Source organism: Coloeus monedula (assembly GCF_965178545.1).
Source record: "Coloeus monedula genome assembly, chromosome: 1".
Classification (NCBI taxonomy): Eukaryota; Metazoa; Chordata; class Aves; order Passeriformes; family Corvidae; genus Coloeus; species Coloeus monedula.
Window position 1 is genome coordinate 55,266,099 of NC_138781.1, and position 20,594 is coordinate 55,286,692.

At 37.4% G+C, this 20,594-nt stretch overlaps 1 protein-coding gene across 6 annotated transcripts in view; it reads left to right on the plus strand.

Moving 5' to 3' along the window:
* Positions 1-20,594, plus strand: part of VPS41 (VPS41 subunit of HOPS complex) — a gene marked incomplete at its 5' end in the record, with an annotated part of 111,984 nt that overhangs the window by 18,039 nt on the left and 73,351 nt on the right. For all 6 annotated transcript variants that reach the window (XM_082295268.1, XM_082295269.1, XM_082295272.1 and 3 more), the window contains 2 exons: positions 3,275-3,382; positions 6,430-6,507. In XM_082295268.1, coding sequence (XP_082151394.1) covers positions 3,275-3,382; positions 6,430-6,507 — 186 coding nt within the window. The remainder of the gene's footprint in view (positions 1-3,274; positions 3,383-6,429; positions 6,508-20,594) is intronic.

Here is a 20,594-nt window from a genome sequence, read left to right on the forward strand (position 1 = left end):
TTCAGTTGGAAATGTGCTTTCAATGGGAGTTTATGGATACCTGTTCTTTACAGCATATTTTTAGCTATGTAACTGCCAGCATTAGCATTCTACTTTAGCAAGTAGAAATTCAAATGGATTATGAGTTTCAAGTTAGCATTCTTGTTGTGGAAAAATGGTCATTGTTTATTTTACAACATCACAAAGGTATCTTCCTCCTGTCAGCTCTGTGGGTCTACTTGCCTTTCAGAATTTAAGGCTGCTATGTGTAGAGTGCTTTACACATTTTGTGCAGTATTTATTTCTTTTTCTCTCAAAACATTTGTCAAGAATCTCAAAATTCAGTATTGTTGTTTCAGATAGTTTTAGGCATTAAATATTGAAGTAGTATTAAGTGGTGGTACAAAAAGCAGTGTTAACAAAATTTATTTTCAAATTTTTAGAATCCTCTAGGATGGTTTAATTAAAAGTATCATACACTTAGTAAAAATCCATGTAAGTTCAGCAATTGATTTTTTTATTATTATTTCCCTTTAAAAAGGACAGCTGTGAGTTCTCTTGTGTAGGGTAAATGTCACTCTGTTATATCTTAGCTCTGCTGCAAGTCAGGACTTGTACTATTCCTTTAGGTTGTCATAGAAACGCAGCTAACTGACATCTCAACTCAGACTGCTCATGGTTTAATTTGTGGGTTTGCAAGATTATTAAAATTTAACAAAAATTATTGATTTACTTTTATTAACATGGGTTTGTGTTTACTTTAGAAGTTCAAACTGCATAAAAGCTTTTCTTGATACAAAAATACCTTTAAAATTTTTAAATTCTGATACTCTAAATAAGAGATCATCAAATGCATTTAATATATCAGACTCTGAAGCAGTAGAGAAATCTTGAATTTTTGCAAATCACCTTTTAAATTTCATTTTGTTTACAGTAAAGTGCCCCAACCTCATTTCAATTCACCTTTTAGCTTGACTTTTATTTAACATAGAAGATACCTGTCAAGAAAGCGTGAAATAGGTACATCATCATGCCTAATATTGGGGAGTTTTCATTTTATTTACTTACTTTGAAGCCTGGCAGAACACTTCAGTGCACTGACTTTTGAAAGTATATATTTTTTATATATTCATGTGCAGAAAAAATTACTTAGTTTTCACTCATAAATAAGACAGGCGAAACTTATTTACAGTAACTTTATCTAATGGTCCATGGATGAATGATTTTATGCAAACTACTCAAGAGATGAGAATTAACTTTTCATGTTGGTTGCACATTGGATGTCCAGACCCCAGCAACATGTGGGATCTTATAAAAACTAGATGACTGGAGTTCAATTTTTACTTTTATGAATTTATTCAATGATTGCCCATGCATTTCAAGTGTAATCTTTGTAAGCAATGTATAAAATGGAGTAATGTATTAATTGGTATAAAATGGACACATACTTTTTTACGCCTTCTTTCCATCACATGTATGCTTTTTACTTTGACTTACCTCCTCCCTCCACCTCATAGCCATTTATTAAGGATCTATAGGCATGAGGAATTTGACTGATTTATATACCGACCTGTAATTTGACATTGTCATTCTGCCTAGTAACAACTTTGTTCAGTGTTAGATTTACTGAATAAAATTGTTTCTTGGTGGACATTTTGACACCTCATTTCATACTCCTACGTCATGCGCTGCTGACATCCCTGTATTAATCTAATTTGTATTCTGTCATAAAACTCTCACATAACATTTTAAAACAGACTCTCTTTGCAGCATGTTTCTATAAACGTGGGGCTAAATATTGGGTGTTTCCATAGGCTTTTTTGTGTTTTTTATGAGGTTATATACATGTTACCATATATGATGGTAGCACACATAGTAAATGGCTGTACTATTTAACTTGGGAAAGACTGGCTTTAGTATTCCAAAGGCAATTTAAACAAAATATGTTTTATTAACCGGTTAACATGTCTCTTCCAAATTTATTTTTTGCATCATTGACTACAAGAAAGTGTTGCACAAATACAGTTCTGCCATAGGCTGACACTGCATTTTTAGAAATTGGAAGGCAGTGGTTGGTGGGAAGTCAAGGCACTCCTTTAAGTAGAGCACTGCACCGGTATATTCTGGTTGCTTCGGAATGAAAGATGTGTTTTATGTGGGAAACAACATACACAGTGTTGATATATTCATTACAGTCAATAGCGATTGTAGGAGAATATTATTGCAGGTATACTGTTTCCCAGTGAGGACCAAGGGATATATAAGGGTTTGTGTATGTCTGTGCATGTATAAGATTAACTGAGTCTTACTGAAGCCTGTGGAATCTTTCTGGCATTGTACTTCCATAGACCATCTGTTACAGATAGATGCCTGTGACCAAAGAGCTATTTTGCAACTTGGATTTTCTTTTCCTAAGAGATAAACATGTTGGGTCTTCTTTGATCAATAAATTTGCTGCTTGGGTTTTTTTTTAGCTTGGTTTCCTTTTTCTTCACTCTTTGCCCCATGATCTTTCCTTGCATTTAAGTAGTGATTGGGTGATAATACCTAACATACTTGAAAAGAAAGAGAGGAAAGCTTCAGTATTTACCAGAAAAAATCCTAACATGCGAATGGTAAAGGTGATTGATAGGAATATACAGTGTCCAGATCCTTCTCCCAGAAAACATATTTATACTATTTTTTTTTTAAACCATAAGCCCATTGGTGGGTTTTAGACAATTAACTTATTCCTAGTGGATTCTTCTTATTTCTGTTCACAGCATTTTGCCTCTATCCTTCCTACAGAGGTGCAGCATCTTGTAAAGGTCATGAAGTTTCTTGTAACACGCATGCTTCAGCTTTCAGTTCATTGTGGCTACAGTGGTACACTTTATTTTATCATCATTCATTATCATATCCATCCTTTTTGTATTTTACTTCTAAATTGCAAATAACTAACTTTATGTAACAAAGTACACATGGACATTTTTTCCTGCTTTTTAGATATCAAATAAGTGCCTCTTACAGCTGAATTGACATGCTGCTCTACAGTCTTTGCACCCAGAACTTTGGAGTAAAAAGAAAAACCAGTAACAAAAAAGCACAACCCAAACCCCTTCAGATGATTAAACTGTGAAAGTTTGGCTTTCGATTGTAACGGCCGTTGTGAAGAGATCGCAGTGATCCATCTTCGCCTGTTGCTGTGTGATAGTTTTGGGATATCTTTTAACTTTTTTTTATCTTAAATAAACTTCTAAATATTTTTGTTGTTTTTTCTCTCTTGCTCCCTTTTCTTACACTCCTGAAAATTTAGGAAGATGAGAGTGAAGAAGAGCCTAAGCTCAAGTATGAACGGCTTTCTAATGGAATGACAGAAATTCTCCAGAAGGATGCAGCCAGCTGCATGACAGTGCATGAAAAGGTATTATGTGACTTTGTGGCTGAGATAGCACTTCTGCTTGGTTTTATATATTTATCTGTGCTTACAATGCATCAGCGTATTTCTGTGTAGAAGTGATGCCAAATCTAGAGTTGCAGTGCAAGACAACAGTAACATAAACAAAATTCACCATTAACCTGTATTGAACAATCCACATTTTCTCAGTGATAAAATGAGTAGTTCACATGGTTCAATTAACAGCAGATCTCTCAGAATCAATTCCCTTCTTGTTTGTATCAAACATTTTTTCAGTGAGAAACACATTTTCTCAATGAGGAAATGAGGTGAGAATTCAAGATGCAGTGATTTGTTAGATAAGATGTACTGGAAAGCTACTAGAAAAATGTTCACTCCATTTTAATTATGAACAATATTATGAACTGCAATCAGAATACAGTCCTAACTTTTCTTTATTCAGAAAGAAAGATGGTATATACTGTGCTTATGTGCGCAGCCTGTATCAGTGAAGACCAACTTTATCATGCCAGGAGCTTAGCATATATTCCGCTGTGTTATATATATGTTATATATATGTTAATACAGTGTAGAAGAAAGAAATTACAGGGTTTTTTTTGTTTGCTTAGGTTTTTCTTTTGGGTGGTGGTGTACTAAGACTTCCCTGTTCCCCTTCCCTGATTCAGTATGCTAAAAACAAGGAGAGGAAATGCACATGCTAAGGTTTTTGAAGTACCAGAAAATGATAGGGATAGAGTAATAGATATTGCAAACTAAAGAAATTTTAAGAAAAATTATTATTTTTTTCTTAAAAGGAATAAACTTCATATGTTTATTTAGTGATTTAAAGAATTGCTTTTGTATTTTATGAGTTTTCTTCTCTAAGTATTGAAAATCATTTTAAATACTGAGTCATGCTGAAGAGCATCTGAAAGTATGAGTTAATGATTTGTCAACTATTAGTATGTAAAACATAGTAGCTATTTTCTGAATGTATAATTTCTAGCCAGCAATATCTCCTTAACAGTTACTGTTGAGGGATCTATCTTTATTATTTGTCTATATTTTTAGATTGACTTGTGCTGTGTTTCTTTTCCTCAGAGAACTGTTGCTATGGCTCAAGAGGCTTTTAAGATGAAGCTTGTATTTTAACTGTGTGAATGAAAACAATAAGTCTTTTTAAAATGTTTTTGACAACTTAGAATTACACAGACATTTGGAAAATTGGCAAGCATTTCCTCCTTGTCTATGGCCTGTTTCTGTTACCTTTTAGTCCTGAGTCTCAGGTAAATTTTGAAAGCCAAGAATTTAACACGATTTTTCTATAAGGATGTGCACAGATACAGCTTTTACTATAGTGTCACAAAGCGTGACAATACAGGAAAATTGTTGAAGTATCCCAGCACTTTCAGTTTTCCAGCAAACTAGATATACTATTTATGAGAAAGATCAATATTGTTAGAAGCCAGGTACTGCAGTCTTTTAGGAATAGGTCTCCTACAACAGAGAGCTTAAAAATGAAGCTGGGTTATAGGTTTAGCAAGGGTGTTTCTGTTTCATTCTAGTTCGGCTTTGGGGATTTTTCCCCCTAAATGAACAGGAAAAGCCCTGCTAAATGCTATCTTTAGAAAAATTATACAGTAATATGTAATATATGACTCTGACTAAAGCAGTTTAACTTTGCTGGGAATCCTGAGATCTGGCTTCTGCGTTCAGACTAATTCCCCCCCAGAATTTTTTTTTTTTCTTTTTTGCTGCTAAAGCATCATATTTTCACCAGGCTTGCTGTCTGTACTGGATGACTAATCGTCATGGCACCTGGTGCATTCAAGCAGGCCTGTGCAGTGGAATAGTCATACCTAGTTATGTCTGCACACCTGATGTTTTATTAACCAGTATTGATTTTTTTACCCAGGGGACTTTTTTCTTCCTGAAAAAAGGCAACCTTGCAGGAGTGAAAGGCATTGCAGGGAATGAATTTCTAATGAACCCCTTCTTTCCCTTTCTTGACTCCTTTTAATGTAGCTTCATATTTTAAGTGCCTGAACTGAAATTTCATTTTAAGCAATTCCATTTTGATAAATCCTTTTAAACCTTGACTTTCTGTAAGGTTATTTTTTAAAGATTGTGCTGCCTGACTGACACGCTTAGCAGTGCCTGTAAATTTGAGCATTTCATTATAGGTTGCAATGAAGCATGCTCACATGCAGTGAAATACAGAGAATTGAGTAGCCTAGACTATTTCAGTAATGCTGAAAGTGGGGGGGTGGGGGAGGGGCCAAATAAAAGAAATCTCTGTCATAAATCAAATAGTACTGAAATTCTGCCTTTTCTGTTTAGGTGTAGTTCACATGGTTCGATTAGCAGCAGATCTCTCAGAATCAATTTCCTTCTTGTTTGTATCAAAATAAGTCTGTGATAGTATGGATTTATGTGGAGATTTCTTTATTTTGCTACTATATTTTAGAAAGAAACTCCTGAGATTTCCAAGTAAGTGTATTTGTCTTGGGAGTATTCTATTTAGGAATGTTACTACGTGAAGGAAAGCAAACCCAGGTGTGTGCTTAAATGCACTGTCTGAGACCTTCCTTAATTCAGCTGTATTTTACCAGTGGCTTACAGCTGGCCTTTTGCTGTGTTTGAACACTTTGTTTTTATTTTAATAATGAAGGAGAATTAAAAATAAAACTCAGAGGAAACATTAGGATTGAAACAAAGCTGCAGAAAGGATCTAGGAACTACTTCAGATCTCCGTTGGTTCTTGCTCTCACGCTGCATTTTTAATTTGCTGCCACAGTCCATCAGCTGGTGTGTACAGACTGCAGACGCACCATTAGTTGTCAGTGGATGAGGGTCCTCATGACTCATTCTGACAGCTAACTCACACTATCACAGTAATATGGGCTTGAAGGCCTGTTTTATGCTTTGGGTACAGTTAAAATAGCCTTTCTCTATAGAAAATGGTGGGCTTTTTTCTTTTCCCCAGTGTTACTAATCCTGGAGTTCATTTAGCATTGCTGTACTATTTCTTGTGGTGTCTTTGTGTTTATGTAATCAATCTCTTTCTTTCACAGTTTTTGGCACTGGGAACACATTATGGCAAAGTTTATTTACTTGATGTCCAGGGGAACATCACACAGAAGTTTGATGTTGTAAGTATGACATTATTCAGAACCCATTTACAGTGATGTAAAAATGCTGCGATGTACCAGTAAGTCAGTTAACACTGCAATTACACTAATGCATTCCATAACATAAAAAGCAGTGTATGGTCCTTACAAAAAGAAGTTATGCTGGATGGTTTTGTGGTGAGCACTTCTCAATTTATATATAATAAACGTTTTCATGAAGCAGAAGAGGAAATACATATTTATGATTTCAAGTGGCTATTAAAAATGGAACCCAGAAGCTCGTTACTTCCATAAGGCATGAGCCTGTTCATTAGGTGACTGTTGTCAGTTATTAGTTTGTGCACTATCATCGCATCTAGTTGCCACAAGTAATTGAAAATTGACTGATTACCTTGCTGGCTCAGTTTATCAATTACAAATATATAATGCTAATATTTTATGTAAATGTTTTGAAGTTTGAATTATTAAGGGATTGTATTGATTGAAGGAAAAGAAGAAGCCTTTTTCCTTATTGTGCTTCATGGTATCAGAGGAATAAAATGCTAAATTTAAAGCTCTGTTCTAGAGTATTAAATGTTACTTTTTATTGTGGATATGAGTTCATTCGTTTCAAATTTCCTGTCTTTCTTGGGGAGTGGCAGGAAGAGAATTAGCAATTTTTTTTCTCCTCAGGTTGTCAAAAATTCTTGTAGCCAAGCATTGGTTTTTCATAGCAGTGTAAGCACTAGCTATAGAAACCATCACAAGATGTGGACATGTTTGCAAAGAGAATATATGTTCTAAAGCTGACACAGCTGCATGGAAGGGATGGAAAGCTTTGTTTATATTTTTTAAAAACATAGTTACGCATTGTGCAAGGGAGTAGGGGAGTATAAACTTCTAGGCACAGCTTTTGAAGAAATTTTTAGATTTAATTTTAGTCAGACTGACAATGACTTTACTAGGGATTGATTAAAGTCAAGCTAATTATGTACTTCTATTTCTTTTAATTTTGTACGTGCATCAGCCCTGCAGATGAGAATGCTGACTGCATTTCAAAAGAGGAAAAGCTTTTGGTGTCTCCCTTGCAGTTCTGATTACTTTACATGCATCTGTTTGGGGCAGGTCAGATTAAAGTGTACCTGAATTATTCTCTTCCATTGCTGCAGTAGAAAAGAGTCAGAGACTCACTCCAGTGAAGTGGAGATTTTGTATTGAGTCTGGCATTAACTGTCATAAACTTGTATTTGTTCCATTCAGTGTAAGGGGCTTGGAAAATTTTATTTGTAGAACAATCTTCTTCTGTCCACCACCAATGCCTTGTTCTCTCACACTGGTTCCAAGAGATGAAATCCTCCTCTGTAAAGACTTAGGTGACTGCCTAGGTGTAGAGCAAAGAACAATAGGACCTGCTATATGCTAAACTCTATAAAACAAAATCCCTGAATTCTCTTTATACCCACCCTCCCAAATCTGCTGTTATTTCCTTTGCTTTTCTTTACTAAAAAGTCCTACCAGTGCCTGCTGGGAGGTGGTTTCTTATGATGAATTTAGTGTTGGACTATATAATTATTTTCTGCTCAAAGATGTTTACTTTTCCAAACTTAGCATGCTTCAGGATGATTTTTGTGCTGTGTCTCCTTATAAAGATGGCAATGATTTTTTTCAAAACTATTGAGTACAACCTGCTTTTTGAGCTGGAGAATAGGAAAAAGAAATGTTTCTTGGATTCTATTCTTAATGTTTATGTCTCTTTTTGTAATGTACATGTCTCCAGTGCAACAGATTATATCATGGATTAGGTGGAAATGGTGCTTTTTTTTCCTCTTTTTTTCCAGTTTGAAGAAGAATGATTTTTGTCTAGCACCACTTGTCTTTAAAAGAAAAGTTTTTCAAGGAATGACTAACTGTTGTAGAACAGAACAGGCTGCCTATGTGAGAAGAAAGCAGCTCCATGATGTATATGGCTGCTTAAACTGATAAGTTTTCTAAATTAATATTGTCAGCTGCTAAACCCATGGACAGTTTATTCTGAAATGGGGGCTGTATGTCAAAATATTTTCCTTCTAACCTGAACTTCTCAAGATGTTGGATTTCAGACTAGAGGCATCACTATCCAAACATTCGGTGAGATCTTCCTTCAGTTCTCTCCTACCAGTGCCTCTTTATTGTCTTTCCTGGGAAATTTGCATTAAAGTATTGTCATGTTGTAAATCCCAAATAAAACCTAGCCCAAGAAAGGCAATTACTTCCTGAAGTCATACAGGGACAAAGCATTTCGTGTAAATGTGCTGGCACAGACTGTTTTCACGAGTGGTATTTTTTCTGGTTCTTTTTCTCTAATCCAAAAAGAACAAATTCCTTCTCAGAACCTTCTTCATTGGAGGAATGGCATATACAGTTCTATCTTGAAGCTGTTAATAGGGGAAGTATCTGTTGTTACTGAATATTGGAAATTAGCTATGTATAGAATTTTTTCTGAGTAAAATAGCAGTATTACCACTGAAATATTTTAATTGTTTGCAGTAAACAGTGTGCCTGGGGAGTGTCTTTTATGTATTTTTTTTTTAAAGGATCTTTTCAGCAGATGTTTTGTGTCTTGTGACATTGCAGAAATTAATGGTAAGAATAGCAATATGATACCCTTTGTACAAATGAAATGAGTTACGTAATTCAAGGAACTGTTTTTCATTTGAGTCTTTATCTCTACTTTTCAGGGGATTGTTTTGGTTTTGGGTATTTTTTAAAGAAAAGTTGGGAAATGAAAAAATTAATTAGTCTTCTATACATCTGTTAAATGTGTAATTATCAAAACCAAACCATACATGGGGAACTTTAAAAGCTAATAGATCTGAAATATTGTTAGTCTGTAAAATAAACCAGAATGAAGCAAGAGCGGGTTTTTTTAACCATTTTTAAAATTCATTTTAATGGTAAGTTCATATTAAATACACTTCAAAAATTCCATTACTGCTCTCATAGTCCTCTTGATTTCTGTCTTTCTTTCCTAATTTCAGGAAGCCATGTTCAAAAATATAAATGGGCTTGGAAATTGAAGAAATGAGAGTTTTGCTTTTATAATAAATTCTTTATTTTCTATATTGACTCACATCTACATTTGAGCCAAATTGTATAAAAATGATATTGGAGGATTTGCAGCAAAATGAGGGAGAAAATTCACCCAAATTTCAGTATGTGAAAATTCACCAGCATTATTTCCAGAATGGCCAAGTTTTGAATGACAGCATTCCTGTTGAAGACTGAATGCATTTATCATTTTAATTTGAGCTAAAAACAGCTGTAAGAAACACTAAAATATAAAGCTTGGCATCCCTAGAAGTTCTGCTGTTGTAACACACTTTTTTGTTTATTGTTTAAAAAACCTTTTAGGACTGCACTTCATAATGTCCATAGCAGCAAATCAATGTGGTTATCCTGGATTACAAATACTGTAGTGTCTGCTCTACTTTGACCCATAAATATTCACAGACGCTTCTGTGAAACTCCTGTAAAAAACTAAATTATTTTCAGAGTAAAGTCTTGCTCTCATCCAGCTCTTCAAGTATCTGACGCTGAATCCTATGCCAAGTGGACGGCTAGTCTTTTTCAGGTTTGCAGCTCCTCTTGTCAGCAGCAGTGGAGATGTGTGCTTTGAAACTGTTGCATACTTTGAAACTGTTGTGAGAGATTTTCTGGTTTGGGGAGAACTGAGACAGGAGGTGGGAAGCTTTGGCCTTCTGTGTTGCTTGGTATCTCAGCAGTCATGCTTGTGCTCTTGTGATCCCTCTCTCCTCTTTGCCTAGCATTTCTGTAGCTCTTGCTAGTGTGGCTTGTCTTTGACAATGTCAGCTGCCTAAGATTAACTGGTATGCATCCTCAATAACATATGTCTGACAAACTGGTGTTCCCTTGTATTAGGGTTCAGTGCATTGAGTGAGATGAAATGTGTCAAATGCACTGAAAATTATTACTAAAATGCAACAAGAAGAGGGAAGAAAAGCCTGCTAATTCCAGTGACAAAGGATGATGCAGGACTGATTCACAGCACGTTAATTCCAAATGTCTCTCCATCTTTCTTTCCTTCTTAGACTGTCTACAATTTATTAATATAATTATTGCCTGAACTGACATCCTGTGGATTAAGGATTTGTAGATACAAAGAAAGCTGTACAAACATGTTTAGTTACATAACAAATCAAAAAGCTTTCAAAGGGCAAGAAAACCTGTCCCCATTCTGGTCTCCTAGTAAACATCAAACTTAAAGGAAAAGTGGTAAGAAGTCTTGGATGGTGCCAGTCTGTTAGAAGGGGAAAGACTGCCTATTTTGTAAGTAATGGGGATTTAAAAGTTTAATGCTTTGAAGGTGTTTCAGAGGTGATGCATGAGTCTAGAAAATGATGTAAATAGTGTTTTAAGGCTTGTCTTAGTACAAAGAAATTGAAGTCCTTTTAGCATGCAACATTTGTGAGCTATTCGAGACTGCTAGACTTTCAGAAAGAACCTCCTCACAGCATCTCTTTTTACAATGTATTTCTTTCCTTGCGTCGTGCGATTTTTTTGTGATTGTCTCACATTGTGTAGCACTAACTAATTGTGGGGTTTTTAGTTGGAATGATAGTAATCCAAAATCACTAGGTCATCTCTGCTACCTTGAAAACTTGAAAGGGATTTCCTTCTGTGGTGGTATTATTGCCCTTGGGTATACTGAAGTTACAGCACTTGCCAAACTCCAGAGCAAGACCTTGCTTGAAGGTCAGTCTGTGGCCTGTTAGTTTTGCTGATAACTCAGCAGGTTGCAAAGAAAATGTCAGAGATTTCAGTTGACTTGACATCTCTTGGCAAGAGTTTAATTGTCAAATAGACAAAACCATTTCTAACAAAGAAACACCTGTTCTTAAGCACTGAGTGCTGTTGCTAGTGATAATGCAAAACTTACTAACTGCTGTGGGAGATTATGCAACACCTTTCAATGGGGAAGGTAACTTTTAGCTTTTCATGATGAAGTTGCTTTGGATGGAACTTTGCATGAGAATTTGAGACTAAGATGCTATAAATGTCACTTACTTTGACAGGCTATTTAAAATTCCCTGTTTATTACTTTTAACTACATCATTTTAGGTTGTCAGTATCAGACTATGTAAGAAAACTTAGGAAGTGAAGTGAAGCAACAGAATTTAAATATGTGGTAGCTCTGTGTTAGTATTTGCACGGTGTCACTGTGCCTGTTAAATTTGAAGCTGAAATCTTGTGTTTTTTACAAAACCAAGCATGCTACTTTAAGTGATAGTTCCAAAAACTAAAATAAAAATGAAGGTGTAATAAATTCTGAGACTCAATGTGCTAATTACAATTTTATTTATTAACAGCAAGCAAGCAAGGCAAAAGCAATTACAGTGCTGGGCGGCAGGGGAGTCTCCGCTCCACCAACTGCCGCGCCTTTTGCCAGTTCCAGTTCCTTCTTATACAGTCTCTTTTCCGGTTAACATGTCTTTTTCATGGTATTCTGCGCATGTGTGACTTGTTGCTAGGGGGTCTTTTTTTCCTCCTGGTGGTCGCAGGATGAAGGCTAGTAGTCATCCTCCGGTGTCTTTTGGTTGACCCCTCCTTATATGGTCATTATGCTCAAGGTCCTGGAACTAAAAGCTGATTAAGCAAGTACAGATAGGGATTAGGCAAGCACATATTTGTCTCTGGCTCTTATCTAGGTATAGGCAGCTGGTTTCCTGCTACTTGATATTTAGTGAACAAAACATCCTGTATCCTTCACAAAGGTTTTGATAGAAGCAAGTGTCTATGCAAGGGACAGGTTTCCTTCTCCACTCTGGGACCTCCCACCCAAATGGGTGTTGCATTCTTATGTCTTAAATGCTTTATGCTAGCCCCTAGCTCTTTCAAATGAAAAAAAATGGATAAAAGTGTCATTTTTTGGGATTTTTGTTTTAAGACTTCAGTGTCTACGTCCAATTTAATATCATTTCTGCTTCTGTCTGTCTTTCCATTTTAATTGCAGATGATTTGGAAATCCAAAGGATTTTACAGTAGTTGTGGGAATAACTCAGATGGCCTTTTGAGTCTGGCTTTTTGATATAAAGGCTTGGAAAGTATGTTTTATATGTTTATTGTGGTACTGTGCTTATTAGGTTGCTTGTGACCTGGAGTGTTTCCAGTGGGAACTATGGAACTGTTGAAGATTAGGAACCATCTTTGGCAGGAATCATGGTGTACCTGTGGTAGCTTGCCTAGACTGGCAGAAATTGTGGTGCCATGACCATTATTCCATAGATCTAGAAACATTTCTTGTCTGACAAAACTGAAACAAGAAAACCCCAAACTTTTGTACATACTTTGCACATCATCTTTGTACCATTGTATCTGACTTTCCTTTGAAAGGAGTATTGTTTAAATTTTCAGTTAACCAAAAAGATCAAAGGGATATGGAAGGCATTTGTTATTACTAGAAGTGTTGCTTGGATGAAATGTGGGAGTTCTAAACAATTTTAGAATCACTTATGTTTAATTTTTATAGATCAAAACTGAGGCAAGTGTGACCATTTCATTCAATTATTCTTTCAAGCTTGTAGTTTCAGTAACTGTTGCTTAGTGCAGAATAATGTTAAAAGTGCAGCTGGAAGTATGAGTTCAGCTACAGAAGGTCTTGTATGGTCCAGTCATTTATTTCTTGAATGTTGTTAGCTCATACAAGTCTAATGTGTGCTTGTACTGCAGCAAACAGTACCATGTATGCTGTAGATCTAATTTGTTTCAATTAAAGCATGAAGCTTAAGTACTTTATCAGCTGTTTCTGGGATAGCAATTGTTTCTGCCATCTCTTTTGAACTATTGACTAGCAACTGTGTTGCCCATGTACCTTTTTTTAGAAGGATTACAGCCCCATCTTTAGACTAACTGGTCCTTCTACAACTTTATTACCCTTCAAATGCATACTGTTTTCCTCCTTTTTTTTTTAACATAGAAGCTGTCCTGGGGTGATGTTATAAGGTTTTTGGGGTTTTTTATTCCTTAACCGTCTGCTTAAAGATGCTGTGCCTTTAAGATGGACCCGGGGGGTGGGGCCGTGGGACGCGGGGTGCGGGTCGGTTCAATGGCTCAGCCCAACGGCTCGGGGGCTGTGGGGCTTGGCAGGGCTCGGGAGGGAGTGCGCCGGGAGCGCTGTGCTGCTCTTTGGGTTTCTTTTTTTGTTGCCGCTAGCTGGAAAAAGGTTGTGTTGGGTAATTTTTCCCTTCCCTCCCCCTTGCCTCACTGCCTTCCTTCCCTTATCTCTAGTCTGGGGAGCCTGCGGGGTGGCCCTAGCTGGCCCGGGCCCTGAGGAACACCAAACCATTTTGCCTCCTGTGGGGAGGAGGACCGGCACCCGAGAGTCAACAGGGGTTTTTTTTTCATCTGCCCTACTCTGGGCTGCTGCGTGAACCTCTCCTTCCCCTTCCCTTCCCAGAGATTGGGGGAGCCCAGTTGCCAGCCCGTGTGTTTGTTCCTTCTCCAGGCATTTGTTGTATTTTGAGGTTTTTTTCCTGTTCTACTCTGTTTTGTTCTGTGTTAATAAACAGTTCATTTTTCCACGTTCACCTGCTGTTATCAATTTGCCTCATTGGAGGAGGAAAGGGGAGGTCCTTTCCCTTCGGAGGAGACACTCATTCCGGAGCATTTCCTCCTGAAGTTTTGTCTCCAAAACCGAGACAGAAGCGTAGGAAGAAGTCTCCTTTTTTGTTCTGCATCATCAATCACTTTTCTTCAGAGTGGGTATCGTATTGTTTGTCAGTTGCATTTCATGATCAACTCTAAATGTATTACATTTAAGGTACCTTAGCAGCCCTCTTTAATGTCACTGATTTCAGTAGAAATCTGTTACATTACCATTTAATGAGGTAAAGGACTGTGATTGAATACTGTTCCATCACAAGCATCTAGACACAGAAAATAGTTCACTTTCTCTTTACTTGGTAGGGTGCTATCATATTCTGCATGTTTTTTCAAAAAGAATTGAAGCATTGAATATTCTAGGGGGAAGATATTTCAAAAGGCGAGAATGCTAAACATGAAGGACATTAAGGACATTATTACTGGAGTATTTAATACAGCATTGTTGATCAATGAAAGGGCAAAGTTTAATTTTTTTTCTTTATTCACCAGATCTTGTTGCCTCTTATTTTTGTGGAGGATCAAATAGAGGACCTTACTGTAATCCTGCTAAGTGAATTTACATGTGTCACTTTCAAACAGTTTTGAACAAAATTATTTGTAATACTATTGAGATACATCAAAATCATCAAAACAATTTTTTTTTGTTCTAACTCTTTCACCATCCTGGTCTAGTAACATTTCCTGTTTGAATGTGTATCACATCTCATGACTATTTAGAAAGTGGACCACTGTGCCAAATTGCTCTAGAGTTTTATTGGCACCAATGAAACAGCTAGTTTCAGGTAGCACTGAGTAAGTATTTTCATAGAAGATTGCTAACTCAGATGTGCGTTTTCTAAAACCTAGTAACACTTAAAAGCATATGGAGGATTTGGAGAGGTTCGATTTGTAAGAAGCTACTGTATTGCTGATTTCTAGGGCTGTTTTTCTTTCAAGCGGGGTATTATACCTGGATGGCATTTTTGTCCACAGGGAATGCAGGCACTTATGTGCATATATAGAATAATAGTAGTTTGCCTGTCAGAATTATTAAGAGTTCAGGCATCAATGAAATATTATTTACATTAGAAAATGTTTTCCTAGTTAGAAAGACTGAGTTCTGGAGGACAATGTTTTTTATACTAGTTGACATTAATGATAGAGCTATAGACCTTTGTTTCCATTAACAATAAAAATACAGTACTATTAAAAATACATAATGACATAACAGGGCATATATGATGAACAAAACATGAAGGCAAAACCAAGTAGTTTTTCCCATGGGGGAGGATATTATTTATAAATTTAAAAATTCTAACAAATATTCCTGTCTGAAGGATGAGACTTATTTGTTTTAAAAGATGTGTCAATGTGTACAGCACTTTGTTTATTACACTCATGATGGAATACTAAACATGTACAGTCCAAATTTGACCAGTATCTGGTGTTAATACCCTCAGAGTGGCTGCTGAGAAAACTATCTACTGTCAAGCTGGCCGTCTCCACTGGGGTGCTGCTGAAGAAGTTAGTTTCACTCAGTGTCCTCTGACACAGAGGTGGAAGGTTCACCACTGTAATCCTAAACTGGCTGCTAAATGAAGTCTAGTTGTGGCAGGTCTTGGCAGTTTTATGAAAAGGAGCTTTGAAATGTGAGCAGTGTAAAGATGGAGTGAATGAATCTGTTTGCTTTTTTGATCCACTTTAGCAATCAAGTCTACACTTCACTGGTACTGAAATAGAGCCTTTTTGTATGTAAATGCATTGAGGAACTTGCACAGGATCAATTCATCTTCATATTTAGCTTTCCCTATCTTACTGTCACAATGAGGGTATGGCATACAATATACTGCTTACAGTAAGTTACCGTGCACTTCATAATACACAGTTTCTACTTGTGTGAGTACTCTCTATCTCCATCTTTTTGGTTTGCATATGTTTTTAGGATCCTGTCAAGAATCAGATACCCACCATTGACTGTTGCCGAGTATCTCTGGTGGACTTGTGAGACTTTCCCAGATGTTTATAATTGCAAATAAAGAAGGTTCCAGAGTTGGTGTCCAAAGAGAATACAGTGCTTTCAGTAATCAGAAAATGTGTTTATTATTGCATATAGCTCTGACTTATGCCAGTCTGTATCAGTGTTGATAACTCAAAGTTTACAAGGGAAAATGACACTCTAGGTGTAGGTGTTGGCTGAACTTGAACATTGATCACCCAGTGTAATATTTAACTATGCCAGGAATATGACTACTTATGTTGTTCTCAGCCAGGAAAGGGAGTTCATTCCCTTATAATACTTCTGCATCTGTCCGATTCCATCAGTGGAGATCTTTTCACTGATTTCAGTAGCCACTGAGTTTGGATCATTGTCTGTAGTGGAGTGGTTGACAAGCTAAAATAACTGGGGAAAGTACTTACTACAGTTTTTCGTTTATAGAAAAAAGAGAACTATGAAGAAAATAATGGCCATATGTGGAATGTGTGGAGAAACAGGGTTTCTAGGCTCCATGTGGTGATGTCCTCTATCTTTTGTTAGGTCAGAGAGTGGGATGAGCATCATGGCTGTTTAGAAAACCTTTCTGGGAATTACATTGGCACAACAGTGCATGAGCCCTGAGCAAAATAGTTAACAGCCCCTTTGCTTCTTTAAAAGTTGTTTGATGGAAGCACCAATAAAATAATCTCTAAAAAGAAAACCTCTCCTGACAAGAACTTACACTGTATGACCTGCTTGGCCTTTTTCATTATTCATGTCTCTACGGCTTATGTGGAAAGGTGGCTTATCAAGAAATGGAGTAAAATTTCATACTTTCCACTTCAAGGATGGAATTCTACAAAATTCTATTAAATACATTAATGACAGTGGTGGTGGTATTCTGTTAGAAACAAGCAGTGAAAGTGTCCCTTAAGTTACATCCTCAGACTTTTATATGTGCTTTGGGGATTGTTCTTTAAATCCCATTTTAATAATTCAGTAGCCTCTCTTGAATGTTTGTATTTAAAGATGAATTCTCACAAGTTCATTGTGTTTGGCAAACTATTCTGAAAAGAAAGCAGTTAGAGAAATTGGTGAGGTGAACCTCCACATTGCCTGGAATAGCTTTTCTCCCCAAGGGGTGTTGGGTTTTCCAAGGAAGGTATATTTATCACCAGCAGACCTTCCTCAGCCCTTCCCCTGTACTTCAGCCTTCCCCATGGGTGTGTGATGGGGAATATTGCTTCATATTCTCAGATGGCTTTAATACACAGATACCAACAAAGGAGTAGGGGAAGGCTTAGGAACTTGAGGAACACCTTACAATGAAAACATGAAGAAAAGGAACAAGGCAATCCTGTTACTTCCTTAAGGTGCAGCCTGCAAGCAAAAGGCCAGAAAAACATGTTCTGGCCTAAACCCAAAGTAAATAAAACCCCCTTTCTTCTCCCTATTTTGTCTTATTTTTTTACTGAAGAGGAAAAATACTAAATAAGAAAACTTACATTTCTTTGTTATATAATGATGCCTGTGAAAAACAAAGGCGTAGAATGCAGAGAATAGAAAATAAAATATGAATGTAAGTTTTATAGGACTGAAGGAGTAAAACCCTACAGGCATTTTCAAAGAGAGATTCTTCTTTGGATCCACCAGGAATTAGCTAACAGTTCAATTCTGCTAGGAAGCAGTCTAGGTTTTCAAATATAGATTTGGTTTTGGTAATAGTTCCATCATTCCTAAACAAGCATTCTGATTATCTAGTAACTACTAGAGATTTAGGGAAATCCCTTGTTAATATTTTTTTTTCCTTGGATATTTTTTTTCGTCTTAGTCTCTGCAGTTGACAAACAAGGTTAAGGGATTCACTGATGTGGAAAATACTGAAATCACTGTAGGCTTTTTGTTCTTTCTCACTGTCTTAGACTATATATATGAGAGATTTCTTGTCCTCATATTCCCTTAGTTTTAGACAAGCTTTTGAGATCTTTGTTTTTTGTAGGCAAGGTCTGCCTTCCTGCAGACAAAATAAAAGTTAATGTTGTTATTGTTCTGTGTCCCAGACCTTGTCACTCTCCCGAGTCCTCCCCCCACCCTTTTCTTCTAACCAACATAATCTCCCATTTTTCATTTGGAGAATGACAGATTCGAGAGTGTTACAGGAAATGCAATGGAGCAAGAATTCTCACTTACCAGAATTACTAGTATTGTTCAACTAAACCTCTTTGGCGTGGATATTAGTAAACTTTCAGCAAATGAAACTTGTAAGTGTTGTGAATTCAGCATATACTACTTCGTTGCAGGCAGTGATGAACATCTTTTTCTGTAACTTCTACAGCTGCCTTTTCAATTTAAACCTTTGTGTAATTGTGCTTTGTTTCTCAGCTATGAGTAAACACATAGGTATGTGTATACTTCTATCTTTTTATAGGTAAATATGATACAGCATCAGAATTCGCGTTTTGAGTTGCTTTTGCTTCTGCTGTATCAATAAAATTCTACAAATATGCAAAATACATGTAAGTCAGTGTGACACTACAGTAATTGGTGCAAGAAAAATGCATGGGTTCAGTTTCTTTTTAAAGATAATTCCTCAATACAAGAGATCTTCGGGTATGAGTGTTTTGAAGTCAAAACAGATGGGACACACAACATATAATACACTTGTGCTTAGCTATTGCTGAGGATTTGGGGAGCTTTTCAAAGCAAGTTCCTCATCCTACCTAGAGCAAGGCTTGTATTTTGTGAGGATCTTAGCTTAATTATGGCAGTAACTGAGGTGGTTTCTGTTTGAAAATCAGTACTTTACACTTGGATACCTCCACCATGGTGGAAATAATACAAATATAAAAATGGTGGTCCATACTCCAGTAGACTAACATATAAAACCGTGGGTTGATTAATCATATTGCTGTACATTGGAGCTTTACATGCTTGTTTATGTGAATGGCATGCAGATGAAACATGAATAAATGAAAAATAGGCACTTGTAGGAGAGTTTTTTTATTACAATTCAACTGTGTACATACAATCTGCCTTAGTATGGGGAACAGCTACTTAATCATTATGCAGATCCAGATTGATACTCATGTAGCAGAGAAGATCTTTAGATGTTTGTCTGCTGTGAGTATGGATGTGTGTGTGTATGCACAGTGTTGCATTCCACTGAGGGAAACTGCGAGGAGTTGTTTTAGAAATGGGTGGTCAGGAACGAAATTAAGCCAAACGAGGCAAATGTTGTATCTGAGAACCGTTTATTGGTAACGAAAAAACAAAAAGAAAAAGGAGTTGCGACGGGCGCCCGGACACGCTGTGAGTAGGCTCTCGGATCGGAGGTCCAGGACCCTGGACTGGGTCACGGTCAGGCGGCGGGGTGGGCTGGATCAGCGCGGCAGGGTTGGATGCAGGCAGCCCAGGCAAGGACGCGGGGGGGGAGCGGCAGGGCGGCGGTCAGGGACACAGGGAGGCAGGACAGGCGCGAGGGCGAGCAAGAGCCAGCCGAGGGCAGGACAGCCAAAAGGCAGGCTGGGGCCAGGGCAAAGGACCGAGCAAGCGAGCCAGCCAGTGACGGCACAGCGACAAGCAGCAGCAAGTCCCAGGGAGCAGTGGCAAGTCCCTCAGCAGGCTGAAGCCAAAGCAAAAAAAACAAGTCCCGGCCAAAAGACAAGTCTCCAAAAAGCCGCAAAAAGCCCCCAAAAGCAAAAACCACCATCTCCAAATCCCCCCAGAGCATGTAGTGGAGTTACCTTTTATGCCTTCTGGCTCCTCCCAGAGTCTGGCTGCTGGCAGGAGACCATTGGTGCAGTCCAATGTCCCACTGCATCCATTGGTAGAGACCTTTCGCCATCCGATTGGAGAAGGCCCTCTGGGGAGTTCAGTGTCTGCTGCTGACTGCCTGGCCCATGTGAGGTGTTGCTTGGTGAAGTCCTCTCAGAGACAAGGCTTCTTCTAGCTGCCTCCTGCACGTGGCACATGTGTAACCCCTCCCCCATGTGCTTCTGACAATCAGTGTTGAGACAAATCAAAACTAAATTGGCTCCTCACACACAGATAAATAATAATGCTTAAATTCATTTAGGAAAAGTTTCTGAAAATTCTTGAAAAAAAGTGGATGAAAGCACTGATTAAGGGGGTTTTAGAGTGATGGGAACCTCTTGAAGTAAAATGAGCTTTGCTGTAAGTATGATTGAATACTGCTTTGCTTTTCACACTCCTAATGTGCATGTGGCTTGCCTGGTAACCATGGCTAAAAGGCATGAAGTCACAGACAACTATTAAAACGTTTAGATTCCTAGCTTGTAAATACTGCATTTCTCACAGAATTGGAGTGAAATCCAGTCTTATGTTTCATGTTCATCCACTTCATATCCATTGGGATGCAGCATTTGTGAAAGAATCAATTATCCATTTGTTAGTCTTTGGAGCTTTACAAATTATACATTAGCAGATTGATTTCTCAGGTTCACCATTGGGGGACTGATTGTATAAGGTGGGTTGATGATAAGTGTCAGGAGAGGAG